We start from the raw sequence: 23,965 nt of genomic DNA, 5'->3' as shown, positions 1-23,965 counted from the left end.
CTCTCTCTCTCTCTCTCTCTCTCTCTCTCTCTCTCTCTCTCTCTCTCTCTCTCTCTCTCTCTCTCTCATGACGCGCCGTATAAATTTTGCTGCGGCTACGCTGTTATAACGACGTTACACGTTAATACACTTGTACAACAGTATACAGTGAGCATAAAATAATTATCTTAAAACTCGTTTAACGATGGCGACGTTTAACCCTCGCAATCCTACGGACGCAATCCTACTAATTGATGTAATTATCGGCGTTTTTCCGGATTCTTCGCGCTTTTGTCTGCTGGTTTTTCGTCGAGCAGCGTGCAGGTTTAATTTCCTTCGTCAGTGGTAATGTGATATTTGGTATGGTAATGTGATATGTGGTAGCGCGATATTTTTCAGAGAAATTCAGAAATGTTCAGTTTGATGGTTTCACATTACGATTTAAGTATAAACAGCTGCGTGCGTAACACAGTTAATGAATAATTATGAAATTACAAGGCCGACTCGTCCGAGAAAAAAACTCTAGTTGGTCAAAGAAACGTATAATGACGAGAAGAAATGCGATCGAATCCTGAGGGCGCTTGTGGTATTCCTACATCTCTCCTTATTAAGCTAGTCTTTATAATGACTCTGTGTTTACGGAAAGAATAATATTTCGTTGGCTTATAATTACGGAACACCGATTGCCTGTTGCTTCTTCGCGAAGGGACTCGAGAGCTCATATAACTTCGTTCGCAATTTTTCTCATTGGTATTCAACTCATCACTAAACCGCGACCTTTCCGCGGCGCACAAAATTGCAGCTGCAGCGACGGCGGAGAAAAAATGCGAGCGTCTGCGTCTCAATCGCAACTTGCTAGAAAAACTTCATTTCGTCGGATTTGGGCGGCGCCGTACATCTCAAAGAGCTAATTACGCCACTGGGGCTCCTTGTTCGCACGGCATTAAAGGAAAGGACAGTCGTGCTCGCGTTTTCATCGCATGTTCCGTAGCAGACAAAGAGTCAGTCCGATTTCACCGACTCTCGCAATATCCACCTTCCAGCCGTCCTACGTGCCGAGTACGCGCAGGCAGCCACGGGAGAATTCCGCTTTGAGACACTCTGCGAACTCGAACTTGATTCCGCAACGTAAAAAGCGAGTTATATAACGTAAAATTAACGCGTCTATTAGACCACTTCTATTAGACCAATAGATCGTTATATTACAAAACGACTCATTTAATTATTGTTAAACATTTAAAATAAATAAAATAGTGCACAATCATCTGGTACGGGGAACAGATATTAATAGTATCGATAATAATTGGAATAAAGGATCGGTTTTACGTGAAAGGCTGATTTGCCGGGTATGATTGATCGCAAGAAACCGGCTACGTTCTTATAGGAAGCTTGTTTATTGTGTAATGAAACCGAAAATCGAGTAAGTCGATGAAATGAGAACAATATCTCTTCAGGGAGATATCTGACTTTACGTTTAAGACATTAGAAAATTGTCAAAGCAATCTGTGAAAGTATCGATTGAGGAATCGCGCTTATGAAAGACGTACGTGTTTTGCAGATAGTGACGAAAGTGGACGGGGCGGACAGACAGGACAAGGTGTCGTCTCGCCGTTTCCCGCCGTGGTGGCAGTGACGTGATCGGCAGGGTCCAAGGGCCCATGGCCGGGAATTGTTTTCGTCAGTTCTGGTGGTGGATCCCGATCGCGATCCTATCCCGGTGTATTCTTCCCTCCTCGGCCGACAGCGGTCGTATTTCGTGCACGTCCACCTATCCTTCGGAGATAGCCCGCGAGCAACCGCAGTCCGACTCGGACGTGATAGTCTTCCTGGGCGAGAAATGCGACTGGGAGATCAACGTCACCGAGATACAGGATCATTTGGAGCGCACGCCGGACGCCGGCGAGCTCTCGATCAGCGTGATGCCGAGATCCCGTGAGTGCATTACTCGTACATCAACTTCGTACGACGTCGTATCCGAGAAAAAAAGAAACGACAACGCATGCGGGGAAAATACCACGGAGAGCTTACGCGAGCTTTCCACGTGATTTTGACAGGAAACTAATCCCCCCCTCCTCTCTCTCTCTCTCTCTCTCTCTTTTTCCCTCAATTTTATATTGCGCTATTTCAATTTTAATATTGCAGCAATCAGAAAACAATCTGTAAATTGGCTAATAGTATCATCGATCTAGATTCTCAAGCAAAATTGACGCTATAATATTGTCGTGTTTCTGACTGACCAATTTACGTATAAAGTATAACTAATTGCATATAATGTATTAACTGTATAGTCAATAGAAAGTCAATGAAACAAGCCAGTGAATATGTACACCGTGAATTATTTTTATTCCCGCCGTATTTCTTGATAATCAGTGGAAATTAGCGTGGCAATCAACGCAGCGTGGCAGTTAAATATATTTCAAGAAAACTTCGCGCATTTCTAATCCATCGATTGACTCTGTTGACGTTTGCCATTGAAACGTCCCGGTTTCTCGAATATTTCGGCTGAATGAGTGAAATCTCGACGCAAATCTGAAAAATAATACAGCACTCAACACTCCAGTGATGTGACGCTGTTTTAATATCATGTATATACGATCCGTAGAGCAACAGTATTCAATCAGATATTCATCCACAACGTGCAGAGCGACCATAATCTAATCATGTCGCGCTTCCGTTACACGATATCAAACGGCGTGAATTTGCACGCGCGTGAATAACGCGATGTTCAATAGTCCAATTACGTATTCAAATCGGAAATCGCCGAGCCGGTTACGCATCTAACGCAAATGTACCGGTCTGGTGAGGTGCGAACAGCTCTTCCTAAATGTTTACGTCAATGTCGCGGTCATTTCGCGGTTCGACAATCGAACAATACGCTCGCGACACAGCGAGATTCGTAAAGCGCGAAATTGATATTTGGACGCGACTCGAGAACCAGAGACGGCGACTCGACGCGAACTTGATGGCCCCGCGGCAGAGTCGCTAGTGGAGCTCCATATTGAGGAAGTGTCGCTAATAACATCTCCACCGTATTGTCCGCGCCATTATATCTTGCACAATCGCCGTCGACCAGGCAACGCGCGCGTACTACACGCTCTCACACCCGCATCCACACGAGGGCACACGTTTGAATAGAAGCCCGTTTCAACAGAGTAACGCCAAACACTCGTACCATATTGTTAAATATCAGCTGTAACGAGCAGGGAACGCGAGAGCATGTGGGAGCTGTCTCTTTATTAACTAGTACGGTGGAGAGGGAGAAGGAGGAGGGGAGGATGGCAAGCTTATCGAAATCGATCCGAACCCATTGAAAATTGCACCATTAAATCAATATACGTCACACAACGTGCCCCGTACTCCCGTTCGCCACGCTCGCTCGCTCATACATACCTGGCTAACAAGTTCCCGAAGTGGATGAAGCGGAATGCCGGAACGCGGGAGAACGGGCCGCATGAACGTCTCCGTTCGCACGAGGAGGAACTAATAGCGCGGCTAATTAATTCCCAGTGACGTGTGAGACGGAGACCGGCGGCCTGGGTGCGCTAATCCACGCCTTGGGTGAGAGCAAGACGAAGGCGGTGATAGCCGCGCTCGACAGCTCGATCTGCGAGGTGGCGGCCAAGCTGGCGCATCTTGGGAATAAGCCGTTGCTTACTTGGACCTGCCCGCTGGTGAGTGTTCTCTGTAATCCAACACCCTCTTGACCGTTTTCCGTCGGTTTACCGTTGAACCGGCCCTGCCATCGACTGGCGATTAAGACGCGTGCCCATCGCTTCTACGAGTCAAGAGATCCTCGGGGATACATTTGACGTGAAATATTTGAAACTGTTTCACTGATGGTGCTCGTTCCTCGCTACGCTAAAGAACTGTTAACACATTCAATAGTTTACCCGCAGAAAACACTTGGAATATCACCCAATTGAATATGGTTGCCGCAACAGAGTAATGTTATTCCGCGCCCGTATTACGCATATACATGAGGATTCACTAATTGAACGTTACATATCACAAAAACTATGACAATTGCATAAATAAGTTATATAACAACTGCAATCTTTAATGTGATATTTATTTAACTTTAAATCACATGTATTTTTTCTAACTCCGTAGAAAATGTAATTAAAACAGCCATAGCAGTTTTTCTCCAACTGACTTTTCTCATGTCAATTGGATTATTTTATATTAACACTCTCGCGTTGCATGACGATCACCTTTGTGGTGATGAGTATGTTAAGAGAAGAATCTGAAAATAACTGTCGTGTCAAAGTAACGAAATATTGTGTGGTCCGGACGCATGTCTGACCCGCATTGACTTGTTCCACTCCGGTTCGGTCAGATCATCATCATTGACCGTATAATATTTATATATATAAAATTCAGCCGTCATTGTTAATAAAAAATTGGATGAAACCTTCATTGAAACCATTGTGAATCATGAAACCATTGTTTGAGTGGTGCACGTTACATTTGACAGGCGTTGTAGCGTGTTTTATTCTGTAGAAATCAACGAAAGCCGCGTTTTATACGCGAATCCGACACGTGTTTCTCGGATCGCCGATGTCGCGCTTTGATCGCGCGTCGAATTACACATTGTAAAATAAATTGCATCGCGCTCGCGCGCACGGAATAAATTAACGCCAAAGGCCATCGCGCGAAATTCAAACGCAAACGAGAAAATAAAAGCGAGAAAGAGAAAGAACATCGGTCGCAAATTCTGCGCGCCGTTGCAGCGCGCTCGCGAAGTGTGTCGTCGGCGTTATTTAACGCACCGCGTCTTTTTATCCTGGCGAGTAGAATTGTACTGATGAAAATTTGCGCGCCCGTAAACAATCACGCGCCGTAACAATCACAATATCTAGAGTGAAATCCAGGGAGCCATAAATTCCGTCCCGACCGCAATTGATTCCGCCGAAAGACGCGAATTCAACGATGACCGTCGAACTTTCCGGCGGTATTTGAGTTGAACCCGACAAATGTTTATTCGCTTCGAACCAGATTTTTTAACTGCAGTTTCTGCATGTTCTCGCGCAGCGCACGACGTCAATCGAGCGGCTCGACGATAGAAAATGGTAACGCGGATTTTCGTCAATTTTTCCGCGATGAATCATCGTGCATAATCAATGAAATGCACCTTGCTCTCGAGTGAAACAAATGGTCACCTCACCTCACTCAAGAAACTCGTCTTTATCCTTTCATAGATCTCTCACGCGTTCTCCCAAAGGAACAGTTCTGTCAACGTTTCAGCGGATCCGACAGACAGTTTCGGATATTTCTCGGTTAAAAGCGGGATTACATTTCACAACGCCTATTCCTATCCGTTACATTTAACCTTCAACTTTCTCGGAAACTATTTCCTTCTGGCGATAAAGCTATGTAAATCTCCTTTACATATTACCGGTAAGAATTACTTCAACGTAAGACAGCGAGTTGTCGCAAAGCAGACGTTTGCAAGAGATATTTTGAGTCTTGTCTCACTATAAGAGATATGTGTAAAAAGTTCATGAATAAATTAAGCACACATGACGTATTATTAACGAAGTGAAACGAACGAGCAAGATCTTTACGACTGCCTCACTGCTTAAAATCTCGTTCTCTCCGGATAGTATTGATTTCAAGTGGACACGAGAGGAACATGAACCAGAAATACAATGCCTCAATTATCGCGTGATTAAAATTTCAGAGGTCCACAAAGATCGACTCAATTTATGTTTCAGAGAGACTTGAAGGAGAGGGATCTCTCATCGGTCATTAGGCTTTCTCCGTCATTACCATCGGTGGCTAATGCCGTGGCGGAAATATTCCTGCACTTGCAGTGGAAAACCGCAGCCATTATTGGTACCGGTAAGTCCCGAAGGAAACAATATTTCAGAACCATAATTATTACTGGCAAATCTTCTTAACGTTTAAGTAGAGTGGGATAATAATAATAAAATAGCATTACTTAAGCTTCATTCTTTTTACTTCATACTTTTTACTAAAAAATTGTGTTAGAGTTACATGGGATTTTTTTATTTATAATCGCGAATTTCAGTGTAATATTACATGTATTATGTGATTCAACGAAAAAATTCAAATCTAACTCTAAATTAAAATCTGAATATCTCATATGAGACAAATTTCAAGTGACAACTATTAATACGGGCCTTAATTTTGTTACATAAAAAAATAGCAAGAAAGAAATTAATTAAAATAAAAGTTGCAGTATGTGAGCTTTTTAAGAAATAATTCATGTTAATCGTAAAATAAGGAAATGATTCATGTTAATAATAAGCATGCGCTAAGCTGCTCACTTAAAGCTCTCGATTCACGAATGTAGAGCATTGAATGCGGCAACTTATCAGACTCGGTAACAATATCTTTTTTTCTTACACGAAGGCGGTTTTGAAACTTTAAAATATGGTCTCCCGAGTAGCAACCTATTAATATTTCCAGTCTCTTATCAATTCGTGGCACATAATGGAATTAATGTAGCACATTTCCGCACCTTCGGCACGGCCAAACTACGCGAGCGCTGCGCATACGAACGAGCCCATTTGCCGCCTCGACGTGTACCGCGCGAGAGAAGATAACGTACGATTTCTCGCCCCGTGACATCATAATGCGATTCGGCCGCAAATCGAGAGCGCGTTAAGGATTAAGTCGCAATCGCGAGCAGCGCGGCGAAAGGGCCGGGACAGTAACGGGACAGGAGTTGGCCGGCCAATCGGTCCATTAAAATCCGATTATGCGGGACGCAGCGTGTGTATTGAATTTTAACGCGTATTAATCGGATCGACTCCTCTGATACCGCAGATCGCGAGCCGTGGTCCAGCCTGGACCGCGCCGTGATCAACGCATTCCGAAGGATCGGCGTCGTCCTGCGATACCACTTGATTCTACCCCATCGCGCCACTCTCGAGCAAATCCGCAGGATCCTGAGGTCCGTGCACAGCGTCTCGCGTCGAGGTAAGTGTAAGTACGTACGCTTACCGCGCGAGCGTAATTCACGAGTTGGCCGCTAAAACTATCGAATCAAAGATTAAATTAAGTGGCGCGTTTGCTTCCTTTATGAGGCAGGGAGAGAGAGAGAGTGTGTGTGTGTGTGTGTGTGTGTGTGAGTTCCTTCGCTTTAAATCCTGTCGGAATGGAGCATATTCGCAGCAGTTCTGACGTACCGCGGTGTGAGTTTAATGGTGACGTTGTCCGCATTCGAACTGTTCCGAGGGGGTTTCACGACTTGATTGTTTAATTCCGTTTATTTCGCCGTTGCGGCGTTGCGCACAGAGCGCTTGGGGATCTGCGACATTAATTTCGTCTCATAAATTTTCATCTGTCTTGCACACTTCTTCGCTGATACGTCAAGCTCGCCGATAATTGTTTGATTTTAAGGAACGATCTTTTCTAAATTGCAACGGAGCTCCATTATTGCGTCAGGAAGAATTAACTTTGCGATTTTTCTCGTTGTTAAAACAAAGGCAGGTCTCATTGTTAAAACGATTCCCGCTCATCTCGCGTAAAGCAAATTAACGCATATTCGGAAATTTATTTCGCTCGCTCTTCAAAACAAACAGAACAAGTCGAACGTGGCGGCGTTCCGACGTGGCGCGGAGCACGAATAATTGCTGTTTACATGCGTCGCAGAAAGCGGATTTCACGGGAAATCTGTTTACACAGTTTATAGATCTTTTATCCGTTCGAGGTGGACATTGGAGTGTGGTTTGGCAAACTGAACAGCATGTAAAAGTTCAGGAAACTACACGGGGATCGTTTACCGCGCACGTTACGTGAGTTTATGAAAGGCAGAAGCTAATAACGTTTTCCAGAATCCCTCCGCCGCGCGTAAGAGATGTACGTGCGAAACTCGCCTGCGTGACGGTATGAGGTCGCTAGGTCGCGTACGCCGACCGCGGAGTGTTTATCCGCGAATTTCAGTATACGCGATAAAACTCACCCACGGGCTTTTCTAAAGGCAACGTGTATAAGGCCGCGAGAAAAGAAAACAAAAGGAGAAAAGAGAAACGCGAGGAAAGAGTTACTTATTACAGTCGTCGAGTCGGGGATCGTTTACACGACTATGGCTTAAAATTCCGCAGAAATTTTGCATTAAACCGTCACGATTGCGTCTCGGTTAGCCTCGCGGAGGAGCGAGGGGCAACTTAGTTAGCGGCAATTTACGACGCCCAGTAGTGCGCTCGTGGATGCAAATGAGTCGACGCAAACGGCGCGACGCGCTCCTTTCAGGGGCGAACATTCGCTCGTGCGAATGTATATTTCAATATAAGATACGGCGTAATCAGAGAGCTCGCCGCTTTAATTAATTTCCATCTTAAGAATGAACGGGCGGCCGTTTCGCGTCTCTCGCCCTCCCGAAACGCGATCGCGGTTTGTAACCCGTCGAACGAAGCCGCAGGGGAAGATTATTCGGCAATTAGCCGTATCGTTCTCCCGTGAAAGATTCCGAAACGACGCTTCTCTCTCTCTCTCTCTCTCTCTCCCCCTCTCGACGAGAAAAGCTCGACTGTTCAATTTCACCGCGTTAGAAATTCATTCTCTCGACATTATGGACATATATTTCAAAGTCACAATAACATTTCCAGCAGAAAGGGAGTTGCTGTTAATTAATATTTTACTATTGACTCAATTAATATTAATTATAAATGGACTCTCTTGCAGAGGACGGTTGCCGCGCGCACGGTATTTCGACTGCACGCGCGGCAATCGCCCTCTGCAACGTTTTAATTAAAATCTCAGGAGCTTTGGTGTTGTCTTCGAAAAAGGGTGTGTTAGGCTACGCTATAAACTTAATCGCCACTCGGCGGTTCGTTCCCCCGCGGTCGTTAACTAATATATCATTTTTTCGCGATTTACCCTTCTCTTCCGCGCGCCACTCCTCCCTCCCCGTCGCCCTCGTCCTATCGATCAATCCCTCCTCGTTCGTGTATGCGCGCACACTTGCACATACGTGTGCACACATCACCGTAACCGCGGAGCAAGAAACGTCTCTCCTATTATACGTATACAAGCACATGGTTCGATGCAATTATCGTAATAAAAAAACTTAGACTCTCCCTGTTTTAGCCCGAGCATTTCTCTGTCGTCACTAATTTGCCGTTCTTGGTGATTCGGCGAGATTTCATACAGCAAAATCAAACGCGAAAAGTCGACTGCAATCATCGCTCAATATCGGAAAGCTTGCCTTTGTTTCATTGAAAAATTAAATTGCCTTGGATATTAAACGGCTATTTACCGCGATCGCGCCTACAGTAGCGTAGCAATTACATCGTCGGCATTTAATCTCCTAATGTCGGGACTTTCGACCAAACACGGAAAACAAACTTGCTAATGAATTAAGTTTTGTTGATTAACGAGAGTAAACTACCGTGGAGCTTACTGAAGTACAATACTTACAATAACGACGTGTACGTGAGTGTGTTTTGAATAGAGTTTCCGTATGTATTTTGAGTATAGTCACTGTGTTTATTCTGAATAACGTCATTATACGGACAAGGGTATGCTTGTCGCCAATTGTCTGTACCCTCTGATTGTCTTTCGCGGGGACAATTCACAAGAAAGTTCAAAACTGATAGATCGTCTCTCCCAGTTTTGTCACCACGACCGCTGTGTCGCAAATCGCTAAAGCCCCAATTGCCAAATATAGATGACAACACCACATAATGAATAATTCGATTACAATCATCAGTTGGCGTATTGGGTTCGCTTGAATGCTATACCCTTTGTTTATTCGTAAATATATCGAATTCTCTTGCGCAATCAGGATACACGATACATTCCCTTATACACACACACACACACACACACGCATGCATACGCAACACACATAAATGTAATAATGTTCCTTCGTCAGCCACGGTGCTCTGTTTGCCGCTGTTTGACGAGACGACGAATCGCGTTCTGATCGAGCTGGACGTCGCCTCGCAAACGCACGTCCAGAACTCCGTTATCCTGATGATCCACACGGAGGATATCGACCTGTTTCTACCAAAGGATGACTCGCCGACCTCGCCTACCACCGATCCATCGACCTTGGCACACTTCGCGATTACTCAGTCTTCCAATTTTTCTACGTCGAACATAACTCGCGCTAGCCCGTCCGCGATTTCAAGTGGCGACGATGGGATACGGAGGTTACAGCAAACTCCGCGGAGGTTCTCCCCGCCGAGAAACCTCAGCAGTGCCACGACGGAGAACCTAGTCGCGGTCGCACCACTCGATCAAAGGTAATTGATGATGTTAGTTCAAAGACACTTCCGGACGATGCAGTTACTCGTGATTGAGCAGGGCCATTTCAGATTCAAAGTATTTGCGTAAAGAAGCCTTCGCAGAAAATAAAATTGAGAGAAAAAAAGTTAGAAAAGTTACAAACTCGTTTGTTCATAATTAGAAATACCAAGTGATGCATTAATCTACAATCTGCTTAGTTAATATTTAAATCGACGTTATACGATGGAAATCTCTTGAAACATGTTCGAATTCTAAATTATTTGTTTCAATCATATTTATATTAAACCTTTTTATTAAAATCTATCGATATTATACGATTATTTAACGTGAAAATTCTGAGTGCAATTTCGAGTGCAGTGTAAATGAAAGAATATGCTGTCGTAAATCGAAGTTTTCCGTTGCGCAAGCCACGAACTCCTCGTAATCATGAGTGAGAGACAGAGAGATCCCCCGTTCATCGTGTTCGCGCGAAATCCCACGTTGCTGAATTATAATAGAAATCATGCTTGTCGGATTGTCGAGTCGAGTTAATTGCGAGCGTCGATCCGTGTAATTTGGCCCGTGATTAATTCGCAGGAACTAGCTGGGCGTCGCGACGCCGCGTCGCCTCTGTACAAGAAGCGGGATATCGTTCTCTCATCACGTATCTCTCGCACACAGGTACGACGTGCAGAAGGTCTTCAACGGCACGCAGAACTACGCGACGGTGGCGTTGCTCGACAGGCTGAACGAGTCCTTGGCCGTGCTGACGCGCGACAACAGCAGCATCGACAGCCACAACAATAAGATGTACACATACGCCCTGATGGACTGGCGTGACGCCGGCTGGGAGCCGATCCTCGCGGTGGTCGAGCGACATCAGCAGTTGCTGGTCCAGCAGCTGACGCCGAGCGCGGTGGCGTTTCTCAACGTCGAGAGTCCCGATCTGCTGTCCTGCGACGACGATGCCGATTGCGCGGGTGAGTGAAACTTAATGACGTATGTCATTGTGAAGTGAGCGAAACTTAATGAGGATGTATGTTGCTTTTATATGTATGTGCGCGACGATTTAATCATGCAATTGACAGCGAATGACCCGCGGACGCTCTCTTAAAGTGAATCAGTAAAAATCATCATTAAAAAGATCATCTTTCATCGATGATCGATAAAGTGTTCACTGATTTTCAGTGAAGACGCTCCATTCATTCCATGTAACATTCACTGCAAAATCTGCAATATACATATTAAATAAAATCCAATTTTCTACGCTTGTGACGGTAGAATTAACGACTTGTATGCAGTAACACTGTGTTCGCAAAGTGCATCAATAATGGGAACAGTCATTGCTGTTAACTGATTTCCTCAGCGGGATCTCACTGTTTACAGTATTATACTTCTAATTGAGTTGTCAGTTATAACATCCCAGTGAAGAATACACTGATTATACTTTAGACAGCCGCTATGCGCAGCATTTAGTTCTACTTACGCGCTATACATTGGACGCGCTTCTTGATTCTCTTCTGAATATTTCTAAATTTTAATTCATAGTTAGTATTTTAATTCATATTTATAGTAATGACATAAATAATTTTGCATATGACATATATTACAACTAATATATTGACACGTAATTGACAATCTATATTTTTTGCGGATGAAGGCGACATTAAGAGAAAGATTTTATTTATTATTTATTGAGCTTTTATCCGATAGGCGTGGTACGCCGGTGTGATACGCGTGGTCGGGGAAAGTCCTGTTAAAAATAGAACGGTATAATACGGTATAATTGTGGGATGGAGAAAAGTGTGAAGGGTAGCCTATCTTCGCAATTGATCGAGTGACGATATGAATCACCCTTGAAATCTGAAAATATCGCCCATAACGCGACGCTCATAACTACGTAATGCAGTACATTCGTTATTTAGCAGGTGGCTTGGCCGACATGTCTTTCCGCACCACACATATCGTAGCTATTATTCTGGGGTCGCTGCTGTTCACCTTTGTCGCCATCGCTATCGCGATTATAGTCCGGTGAGCGATTACTTTATCACCTTGTACCATATCATTTATAGCCCTTAGTCGAACCGTAGGAAATGACCATGCCTTTTATCCCTTTCACTCGCGCACGCACTATTTATATGTGACTATACGGTTTCAGAGTCTTCCGATATTGTTGTCGTATATAATTTATAAGTTCTTATATTACACCTATAACCACTCAGTACCGCTTGTAGGTTGCAATTGGTATAATGGACGGAAGAAATATGAGTCTTGTTTTCGTTCTTTGTTTGCTTTGAATATTTCTCAGATCGATATTACATGAAGATGGAAAAAAGCGGTTTAATGCAAGTGTAAATCAATTATAATGAAATTATGTATTGAATTATGTAGTATAACATCACTATTACAATGTAATATATTGTATTGAATGTAATCGAGAACGAAGAAAATATTGTAGATGACCTTAGATGGTCTGAATCTAAAAATCGGCTCATTCTAAAAACCTAAAAACAGTGGAAAGTGATTGATAATGAGGAAATTAATGTACATTGCAGGAAGCGCCTGCTCAAGAAGAGGATGTCCAAAGGGCCGTACAAAATCATCCTAACGACGTCGGACTTTGTTTTCCCTCAAGTGCCTCCAGTAGATTCGAGAACGGTGAGTGGAATTTCGTCGGACGCACAATGCAAGTGTTTAATCTTATTGTCCTGCCAACGTCACTAAAAAGATCCATGAATTCCCGTGCAAAATTATTAGCGGAATTGCCTGATTCACTCGTCAAGATCATTTCATCGCGAGATTTTCTGAGGAAAACGTGGAGAACTAAGGTTCAAGACTTGCCGCTCGTTTCGGCAGCTACGCTGCAAAATTTTACACCGCCGTTTACATTTTACTACGCGCCACAATGAAGTCTTGAAACGGTTTTTCACGAGTCGTTGGGTGACGATTGCAGAATTGTGTTAACACTAACTTTTTCCTCGCCACGGTGCGGAGCAAAAATCCTTCCTGACGTAGTGCTTGCTTTATCTACGCGAGAAAGTATCGCTACAGTCCTGGAAGGATATATTTCACGCGAGAGCGGTCGCAGTACGTGAGTTCCTGAATTACCGGTTGGCACGGCAAAAGTAGCTGCTGTACAAAAAAGTGTTAAATGTCAGCACGACGTCGCTTCACCGAGCTTCATTGAACCGCTCAACGAACATTAAATATCCCCCGCTAATGCGCTAAACGTTAAAAGACTTTTACATCGTCGCAATTTTTATACTTGAAAAATGACACTTAATCTCTTATACGATTCTACATTTCACGGCTGAATATTTGAGATAAAAAGGAACATCGCACTCGTACGCAAGAAAGAGAGAGGTAGTGTCATACCTTTTAGAAAATTATTTTTCGTCGTGGCAGAAAGAGGACTCCGTGTTTCCGAATTAAAAACGCTGTAAGAGGTGCACGTTAGGGTTTTAAGGTGTACAAAACAAATGTAAAAAGATTCTTCCTCGCCACCTTCTCTTCGAGTAAATAAGATATCACTTGGTTCTTCCTGAGATCTTTTTTCTCGCAGTCCTTTTCATGTCGAGGCTTGAATTGCATCAAAACGTCCCCTCCTCTCCGCAGCGGCATTGTGTATATCTATTCGATCCTATTACCTTCGTATACGATCGCTCGAGTGGTTTCCGCGTTAAGCACTTTATCGCGCGCGGCTCACGTGTGCTCTCAGGTAGACGAGGGCATCGAGGCGATGCTGTGCTGCTGGCTGCAGCAGCTGCAGGAGTTCGGCGGCCCGGAAGTCGAGAAGCCGGATCTGCTCCAGCTAGGAAGCGTGAACTCCCTCAGGCCGTACTTGCAGACCAGCAGCGGGAATTTGCCGCGACACACTTTCTTCAAGGATCCACGCGCTAGGTACAACGTAAGTATACCTAGCACCCAGCGTGCCAATAACAGCTGCACTCGATCCACTTTGCCGGCGTGAGACGGGCGCGAACATCCTGTCGTCTGCTTTACCACAAATTCCTCAGGTTCCGTGCTCGATCGAATCAGACGTGCTAATCGAGTTGGCTAACTCCGATAAACCGACCTGCTGACTCGCCAGAGCTCGCATGATAAAGACGCTAATGGTCGGAAGTATCGTAGACATGGCAATCGCTCGTTTCCTAATATTCCCAGATTTACTTGGCGGTTGTGCTCGAAGAGGGAAACACAATGAAAGTAAGAGCGGGCAGCAGCCCGAGATGTTCCGTAATGCGCTTTTAAGGAGGCTTATCGATGTTCCACCGTCCTCGGATATGCTCACCCTTGCGCACACCAATTTCACCGTTGATCACTTCCGCAAATTTTCCGCTTGACACGACGCGCGGCATTATGCGAAGATGCCAAGAATATACCCCGGGCACACATCGATATTCATTTTAGCGCATCGCAACGCAGACGACGCGACGATGTTCTCTATATCGTGACACTGATTAATGCCGTAGGTTCCATAATAAGATCAGACCGATAAGAACCATCTCTCGTGTCTATAATCAAGATTGATAAGGTGGTATTAAAATATCCCATAGCCCCTCATCTCCGTTACTTTCGTTAAACCGCGCACACGTCGTCGAGCATCATCGTGTTCGCGCCGAAACGACCAAACGCGAGATTATCACAAGATACTCGACACAGGATACTCGCCACCGTGTCGACGCCGAGTTAATTACCCATTCTAATTTCTAATAGGGTGACTTGGTGCAACTGAAGGAGCTGCCCGTTCAAGGTACGTTCGAACTGAAGAACAAGGCCATGGACGTGCTGGTCACGGTAAAGGCACACACTTTTTTATTCATAATCCTCCGAGAGATATAGATTCCATCGAATAGATCTCACCCCTTTCTACTTTTGGCCAGATCCAGGGGCTGCGACACGAGAACCTCAATCCTTTGATTGGATGCCTTAACGAACCTACGAGACCCTGCCTAGTGTCGGAATATTGTTCGAGGGGTTCTCTGGAGGACGTGCTTGTCCAGGACGAGATCAAACTCGATTGGTCCTTCAGATTATCCTTGCTCACCGATCTCGTGCGGGTGAGTAAGATCGCGTGTTTGCAACATGATATGAAGTGAGAAGATTCAGGGGACCAACAAAATTTCACAAAGATTGGAAACAGTTTGTGGAATATGTGTCTTGAAGGAAGAAAAGCTAACGTCCATTTCTTCAGTTCTCCCGTCACAAAAATCTTCAAAGTCACGAATATTTCAGAACCGAAAAGTTTTCTAATTGATTGTAAATATTGTTCTTTAAGTATTCAATATTAATTAATTAAAGTAGTGTAATTTAGCATTTAGCTCTTTGAAAATATCCATGCTAATCTTGAAAGATTTGAATTCCAGACATTTGCTATTGAGGTCTAAAGAAACGAACATCGATCTCTTCCCTTCCAACATAAAAAAGATTTTGTTGTCATGCATTTGGAATCTAATATACTCAAGACTTGAAGTATCAAAATTATCATCAGGTTGTCCGAGAATTTTTAATTATAATTTTAAGTATAATGCCGATCTTTCGAGTCGATTTCTTGTGTTTGCAGGGCATGAGATACATGCACGGGACCCCGATACGAGTTCATGGCTATCTCACTTCGCGCAACTGCGTGATCGACGCAAGGTGGGTCCTGAAAGTCACCGATTACGGCTTGCCTGCATTTTATGAAGCACAGAACATTCTACCACCGATTAAAACAGCTCGAGGTAAGTTGTTCGTTCAACTCTCTTCTACATCGTTTCTCACTAAAATCTTCTTCGGTATACACACGCCGTACGTGATCGATATAACTCTTTCGATTAGATCATCTTAAAGCGATAATTTTTACAGAATCGCAGAGTAACATTGTGTTATTATAATAAATTAATAATCCTTGGCATCGACTTAAATTGCGCCAAGTTTAAGCTTGTCAAACTCCATTATTAAGTGTTCTCGCCCTACTTAGAAATTTTATTATACGATTACTCGGATTACAAAGTCCCATTAATTAAAAGTTGGATGGCATGTTCTGCTAATTGAAGACGTTTAAAGCGAAATACAGATTTCACCGTGCGCTCAATAGCGTTTCAATTAACCGGAACGCTATTATGAATTTTATTCGCATAAGCGCGCGTATTCGAGCGAATAGTAATCGCCGGCTTGTTGTTCGGTAGACTTGTTATGGACCGCGCCGGAACTGCTTAGGCATCCGAATCTGCAGAAAAAAGGGACCCAACCGGCAGATGTTTATAGCTTCGGAATAATTATGCAAGAAGTCGTTGTCCGCGGAGAGCCGTTCTGTATGCTCGCTCTATCTCCGGAAGGTAATATGCGCAACTTCGCAACTACGCGATCAATGCAATCTCTATTAACGGTATATATATATATATATATATATATATATATACTTCGAGTGTTATTAAGGACTTCCCTTAAATATCTCTTTACAATAACCAAACCACGGGGATACCGCGAAGAGATCGTTTTTTATGATTGGAATCAAAATTTTACTCTCGTTGACGATTGATTTAACGCGGATCTATCGTTCATCGTCACCTACTTTGATCCATTGACGTCAGTCGAGTATGAAGTACCAAACTTATGGAAATCTCACGTTTACGCGGTCGATCGTCAGCGACGCCCTAAAATCGAGAATATTATCTAACATCCGAGGACCGCCCGTCTCGCATACCGCAGATATAATCGAGAAAGTGATGAAGCCACCGCCGCTAATCAGACCGTCGGTCAGCAAAGGTGCTGCACCGCCAGAAGCCATAAACATCATGCGCCAGTGTTGGGCAGAAACTGCGGAGATGAGGCCTGACTTTGACGATGTACATGATCTCTTCAAGAAGCTGAATCACGGAAGGTAAAACCACCGTCCAACCCCGAGGTATTGTGCCCTCGGGGGCGGAAATACCGGGTATATCCTTGGCTGGAACGTCAATAAGGGCTGCGCCGTGGAAATCCATTTCTCACGGATCTAATCAGGATTCGATAGCACGAGCGATTTAGCCGCGTAATCTCCACCGAACGAGTACTAAACCGCACCGATAAGATTCGACAATTAATTAACAATAATTAACTAAGTAATTAAATTCATTTAATTAATTGCATGATTGATGAGTCGAAAAGAGAGAACTCAAGCGCATTGGCGCGAGAAAAATGTGTTATCTGACTTTGTGAGTCGAATGTATGTCTCGATGAAGAGATGTCGCCATCAGTCGCCCTGTCATTTATTTTCAGGAAAGTAAACTTCGTGGATACGATGTTCCAAATGCTCGAGAAGTACTCAAACAACCTGGAGGAACTCATTCGCGAACGTACCGAACAGCTCGACATGGAGAAGAAAAAGACTGAGCAATTATTGAATAGAATGTTACCTAGGTAAACGATAGAAAGTTCCAAGTTCTCACTAGTTCGTGAATGTACTTTGATCGAAAGTAACTTATTTAAATTCTTGTTAATATCTTAACAAAATCGTGACTTTTCTTCCATTCACTTCAAAGTTGAGACTAAGAAGTATCTTGATGCTCGTTTTTTTTTTTATTAAACTAGTACTTAATTAAATAATCGTTAAATTTTCGCGATTAGTTCTTCTCTTTGAAATTCTGATGTTTCAACAATTTTCGCGTTGGAAAATCAACCCACTTGGATCGGTGCTTTCAGCTCGGTCGCTGAAAAACTGAAGCTCGGCATGCCCGTCGACCCCGAGGAGTTTCGCGAGGTCACGATTTACTTCTCGGACATTGTCGGCTTCACGACAATATCCGCATGCTCGACGCCCTTTCAGGTGGTCGATCTCCTCAACGATCTGTACACTTGTTTCGACGACACAATTAACGCGTACACGGTCTACAAGGTAAATCCAATGAATCGTGAGAGCGTAGCCAAACCTTTCCCGATGAATTGTACTCTCGACATCGTTTCGCGATAAAATCCGTATAAAATAAAATTAAACAATATATTCTCTCCTTTAAATGAATTTATACACAACGCTGCACACAGCCGGGAAAATCGCGCGTATACGCGAGAAAATAAAATATAAAATGTAAACCTCGATAAATTTTTTCTGGGGTGTAAATGACGTTTGATTAATCATTAATGCTTTTACTTATAATGTTTCACGTTCGTGCCACGATTTTATTTTTTCTGAGTTTTTTCACAAATTATTTGAGATGCTATTCGTTTCTGGTCATTCTACACTTGTAAACAAAGATACGAACGGCTTTACGCGAAACTAACAGACACATAGTACGAGGAATGCGTACAAACACGATAACCAGATTACATCAAAGGGCTACCGAATTCCGATAATACCATGCCGATAACGCCTGTTCGAATATCACAGGTGGAAACTATCGGTGACGCTTACATGGTCGTGGGCGGATGTCCTGTGAGAATACCCGATCACGCATCTCAAGTGGCAACCATGGCGCTTGACCTGCTGCATCAGAGCGGAAAATTCAAGTTAAAACATCTTCCGGACACGCCGCTCCGGCTACGCATCGGTCTTCATACGGGTTAGTGCACTCTTCGAGCAATCACTTTTTTAAATTTAGTTCTTGCTCTTTTTTTCTTGACTGTGTAAAGATAGCCCCTCAACTTCAAAATTTGAAAAAAAATTATTCGAGTTCTCTCATTCGAAGAAATCTAGAGTTCTCAATCGGTTTCGGCATTTCAAGCAGTCAAAGAACCATTTGAAAAAGGGGGAAAGGCCAACTTTATTAAACTTTGCATTAAAATAAGCACTGGAAGTTTCGTTTAGAAATTTTTTTTTTAATCTTCGGAACTATGAAGAAATTGCCTTCCTGAAGTGGTGTTTTGACTGTTTTATAAACGACGGAACTATTTCTGAAATCGACTGAGAACTCTAGAATTTTTCAGGCAGCATTCTGAATAATCTTTTTTTTCCAAATTCTGAAGCTAGGACTAACTTCCTGTAGACCTTCTTCTCTTCTCCTTTAATTCATGGATATCTATATCGAAACATGACGCACGGTCATTAAAGGGTTAAGGGATTTTTCCCCTCAGGCCCGTGCTGTGCCGGCGTGGTTGGGCTAACAATGCCACGTTATTGCCTCTTCGGTGACACGGTGAACACCGCCTCGAGGATGGAGTCGACCGGTGCGCCGTGGCGTATCCATCTGAGCCAGGCAACGAGGGATCGATTGACGCAAGTCGGAGGATACCACATTGAATACCGCGGGCCCACCGATGTTAAGGGTAAAGGCAAGATGCCGACCTACTGGCTGCTCGGCAAGCAAGGCTTTGACAAGGAGCTACCCAGGCCGCCGCCTCTCGGGTAAGCTTTATCGTGAACATTTTTCGGATATCCCGTCCCTGACACATCCGCCGGCCTTACCACGACAAGTTTGTCGTGCAGACGTAGGTTTTAACGCCTGTGATTTAACATCGGCGCATCCGGCCGACGTTATGAAGTTCAATTTATTGCGATGGACCTCCTTTATATATTCGACGCGACCCCTTTTTCGCGCCCAAGCGTTTCCGTCGGGGTCGAGACGAGGGTGGTTCGCCGCAGCCTGGAGAAAGTTTTCCGGACAGCTTCGGTCTCTCGCCTCGCATTCCGAATCGTCACGGAGACGAGGGTTATATTTAATCAACGAGAGCGCCATGTTTCCCTGGTTAAACTCGGCCGAGAGAGAAACGCGCTCGGGAGTTTTTAATTATGTAACAATAAGTCGCGAGTTCTCCGACTCGCGCGCGCTACTGCATCCGTGCGTTAAGTTTTTTTCCCAACGGCTTTTCTGTCTTCCCCCCCCCTCTCTCTCTCTCTTGTGCTCTCTCTCTCTCTCTCTCTCTCTCTCTCTCTCTCTCTCTCTCTCTCTCTCTCTCGTGCTCTCTCTCTCTCTCTTTCTCTCGAACTTCACTCCTTTATACTTTATATTTTAGTTGCCTGACGTATCCGTAAAAGTGATATGTACCAGCAAAGTTTTCTCATACGAGCTATTTTTTTATAATACCCACGGGCAAAAATTGACCTACTTACGCAGCGCTGCGTAAACGGGAAAGAGTCCTATATTCTTAGGGTTAACGCTTATATTATGCGGGGTGTTTCCGACCCTTCGCGTAACCTTTCAACCAGCCGTGGGTGACAGAGTCAAATCTGAGAAGAATAGCCGTTTCGAATTGACGTATTGGTTCCACATTCTGAGCGGGGACAAGGATGAAAATTAAATAGCTCGCGCGAACAGTTTCCACGCGAATAGTGAAAGTCGAGTTTGTGCCTCTCAGCTAATTTCGAACAGACTATTAAGAAGTTCTCGAGGAGTTCTTTAATTACACTCTTACTGAATGCGAAATATTAAAAAGTGAAAATATATAGATTCATAGTAGCGAAATTGCATTTAAGAGTTCAATAATAAGTAGTCAGTGATTACTTATGAATATTAGTTAATTATATACACACTTATACATAATTATATTCATATATTCACTTATACATAATCATATGTAATAATTATTTTCGCGGATATATGGGCGGTGATAGGGAAGTTTGCAAAGTCTCTGAATTTCCGATGTGGTGTATTTTTATTTGTCTTATTTATTTTCCAGATATTTAATACTTTTATCTGTTACCATTCTGCCGCTATACTCAGGGAGAACCACGGGTAAGTAGATTCACGAGAAAATAACTCGACGCTCTCGAATCGATCATATCATTTTACATTTGATAAATCTTCCACGGACCGTGCGTCAGATACAGTTAGGCAAGAAGGCTTGAATATATCATGTTCTCCGCGTCAATATGCTCCCACAATAACTCCTTCTAATACCGTCTATCTATCATTCTGTCTAATAACGTAGTCGTCAAATTTTTTATCCGAATAACTTTCATCATAATGGCTTTGGTATTTTTTTGGAAATATACTATCGATCGATTTTGTCGAATAATGTATATTAAAGCGATATACGAATGAACTTTCACATTTCGAAGCAGTGGCATCAAAATATCGTTTGCGTCTTTCATTTTAATGTCAAATTTAAAATTCTCGTATTGTTGGTTGAACTTATTTTTCTTTTAAACAATATCTTCTTTTTCGATGGAATAATAATATCACTCCAGCTGTGACTACGATGACTTTTATGAGTTTTGAATTCTACATATGTACAATAGAAGTGTGCAACATCACATCATATATGAGTAAACACCCATTCGAGACACCTGCGTTCTCCAGTATCGAGCATGCCTCTCGCATCGAAATTTACCCCAAAGGTTCTCACGTCTGCATTTCAGTGCACGAATGTCGTTGAACATAACAGAGGAAATAGACATCGGTGAAACAAAAGTTCGAAATATACTACTTTTCGAAAGTTAGGACTTCTGGACGACATAAAAGTTGAAATCTTTCCCGATGTAGAATCGTAGAAAAGGAACTACCGATATATAATCCGATTTCACAACCGCTGAATTATATATTTTTTTGCACCTCTACTTTCATGCATATTCATTCTAATTTTTTCCATTTTTCGATACGAAGCAATTAATTTGTACTATAGTCCGCTCGACGGCTTACGTGCCATTGCATCAGACGTGAGACCGTCGTAATAACACAGAACTCATAGTCTTTTTTGAATCTTCGAAGGCGCGACGAGAGCTTGATCCTGGAGAGCCAGAGTGGATTGTCGAGTGATTCGGCAGGCTCCCAGCTAGCAGTGATCCCGTCGCAAGATGAGACGCACGAAGAACCCGTTGGACTAGAGGAGGCCACGGTTAACAGGGATGACTCGATCAGCAGCGGGCTAGCTAACAGCGACAGTCGACCCGGCTCCTTCGAGGAAGCTTCCAACATCAGGAAAGTTGCCGTTTCCGTGCACGATGAGCGCACGCTGCTGCCCAGTTACTCCTTGAAGTCCACTAATGACTTTATCGAGACACTCTCGGGGAGGCAAGACACGCTTAGCAGAGCATGTGAGCCTCACAGCAGCGTGACCAAAAGCACATCCGGCGATACCCAGGCCTCGCTCGGGGTGTCGTCCTCGGTATCCGGCGGCGAGCCGACGACGGCGACGATCCTCGGCGCGTCCACCAGTTCACTCACGTCGATCGCCAGCTCGGCGACCTATCGACAGCCACCGAGACTTCGACGACTCGCCGGTTGCCTCGACGAGAAAGACCTCAGCACACCGTACAATTACTACAGGTGTCTGTCGCCCAATGAACACCACGGTACGTATTCATGATTCATCGTTTGCGATCAATAAAATCAATGAAACAATTAAAGTAAGAAAGAAGTTATGAAAGTAAGAATCTCAATGTGTCTCGCTCTTGGCGTCTTGGACCCGTATTAATAGTCGTTGCTTGAAACATACCTCGAGTGAAACGTTCATATTTAAGTTTAGAGTTATGTGTGAGTTTTTCAATAGATCGCGGTCGTAAATCTAATGCCACGTATATATCATGTCATCCAACTGAAAGCTTCAACTCTGAAATTTGAGTATCTCATATGAGACATATTCCAAGTAACAACTATTAACACGGCTCTTATAGTCTGAGAATCGTCTTTTCAAGATTATATTTAGTCAGTTAACACGCGTAGACGTCATTTAAGATCCAAGTTAAATCCAATTATAAATTTGGACTTATTGTAAACGTGCAGAAAGCCCTAACTTTGAATCTTAATTTGGATAAAACAGCTCCAACCTTGATAACAAAGATTTTATTGCATACTTAGAGATCTATCTAGACTTAAATTATCATAAATTTCCTAAATGTAGATTTACATTATACTTATTCTTATTCTAAAATTCCTTGAGTCTGAAACTAATGAACTTTCTGCGTCTATCAAACGCCGTCTTTATCTCTGACATTTCCGACCCTAGGGAAAGGTTCCGGATGTCGAATACTTAAGAGGCAATTCAGCTTGGACCGTCCAGATGATCCGACGTCCACAATCCCGGAGCAATCCAGTACAGTCAGTCAGAGATCCACTCCTCGTCTCTACAAGCAAAACAGCGCGGGCGCAGCGAATGACTTGGAGAGAATCGAGGAAGTGCCGGCTACTCCTGGACCTCTTCTGCAGAACTATCGTCACGCGGCTTCGGTTTCTCTTTCCGTTGAGTCGTTGTCGTTACGTTGAGTCTCCACGAGAGAAACCTCGAATCTTACGAGAGCACAAAATCGAACATAGTACCTATGTGTGCGAGAGCATCGCGTTTAAAGCACAAACGATTCACGCAGGAGAGCCTATATAGATGTGGAAGGTCGCGTCGTGAAACACGTTGTAACGAAAAAGACAGAACCAAAGTTAATCAAAGTTAATCGGTGTTAGTGAAACTGATCCATGAATTTACAAGTACTAGAGAAGAAAGAAAGTCGGCTCGGTAAGCCGTTTGCAATATCTCATCCTCGTTAAAGTCTTAAGCCTGATCTACAATATGCTCTTTTATTCCCGTTTTTTGTTCTATGTCTTTTTCTGGCTTAAGGGGATGCTGAAGCTGAAAATTTTACCGACAAAACACTGACATTTTTCTGCAAAGTTTACATCGTATTGGTTACACAGAATTACAAATGTTTTTGCAATTAAAGTACATACAAAAATAAATAGGAGCATTGCTCGATATGTGTCGAAAACGAACAAACAATTTTTAATGTAAAATCTCAAGCTGTCAGCGTAATATTTGTCTAATTCAAAAGTTCCACAGCTTGTACATACTGAAATTGTGGATGCTCCAAACAGAAAAATTTTGAAGAACATTGCTCTACCTTCGCATTTGCATTTGGAAGCTTAAAAATATCGAAAAAGTTTGCAGAAAGATTTCTACATAT

At 43.4% G+C, this 23,965-nt stretch overlaps 1 protein-coding gene across 3 annotated transcripts in view; it reads left to right on the top strand.

Annotated features, from left to right (window-relative positions):
* LOC116847079 (retinal guanylyl cyclase 2) overlaps positions 1-23,733 on the top strand; it is a 48,018-nt gene extending 24,285 nt beyond the window's left edge. The window contains exons 3-23 of one of the 3 annotated variants that reach the window (XM_032821689.1): positions 1,538-1,911; positions 3,487-3,650; positions 5,694-5,820; positions 6,772-6,924; positions 9,824-10,196; positions 10,861-11,159; positions 12,108-12,210; positions 12,735-12,837; positions 13,898-14,086; positions 14,896-14,976; positions 15,063-15,239; positions 15,743-15,902; positions 16,350-16,499; positions 16,873-17,044; positions 17,422-17,562; positions 17,845-18,037; positions 18,527-18,698; positions 19,210-19,480; positions 20,796-20,807; positions 21,783-22,366; positions 23,020-23,733. In XM_032821689.1, coding sequence (XP_032677580.1) covers positions 1,638-1,911; positions 3,487-3,650; positions 5,694-5,820; positions 6,772-6,924; positions 9,824-10,196; positions 10,861-11,159; positions 12,108-12,210; positions 12,735-12,837; positions 13,898-14,086; positions 14,896-14,976; positions 15,063-15,239; positions 15,743-15,902; positions 16,350-16,499; positions 16,873-17,044; positions 17,422-17,562; positions 17,845-18,037; positions 18,527-18,698; positions 19,210-19,480; positions 20,796-20,807; positions 21,783-22,366; positions 23,020-23,276 — 4,155 coding nt within the window. In that variant the 5' untranslated portion in view covers positions 1,538-1,637 and the 3' untranslated portion in view covers positions 23,277-23,733. Of the gene's footprint in view, positions 1-1,537; positions 1,912-3,486; positions 3,651-5,693; positions 5,821-6,771; positions 6,925-9,823; positions 10,197-10,860; positions 11,160-12,104; positions 12,211-12,734; positions 12,838-13,897; positions 14,087-14,895; positions 14,977-15,062; positions 15,240-15,742; positions 15,903-16,349; positions 16,500-16,872; positions 17,045-17,421; positions 17,563-17,844; positions 18,038-18,526; positions 18,699-19,209; positions 19,481-20,751; positions 20,808-21,782; positions 22,367-23,019 lie in introns of those variants that run through there. The other 2 variants (XM_032821688.1, XM_032821690.1) reach the window with 2 other exon arrangements.
* Positions 23,734-23,965: the final 232 nt, after the last annotated feature.

The sequence above is a fragment of the Odontomachus brunneus genome, unplaced genomic scaffold, assembly GCF_010583005.1.
Source record: "Odontomachus brunneus isolate Ranch 3 - 2012 unplaced genomic scaffold, Obru_v1 Obru_scaffold_073, whole genome shotgun sequence".
Taxonomy (NCBI): domain Eukaryota; kingdom Metazoa; phylum Arthropoda; class Insecta; order Hymenoptera; family Formicidae; genus Odontomachus; species Odontomachus brunneus.
The sequence above is the reverse complement of the archived record's forward strand: the minus strand, read 5'-3'. Positions and strand labels throughout refer to the sequence as shown.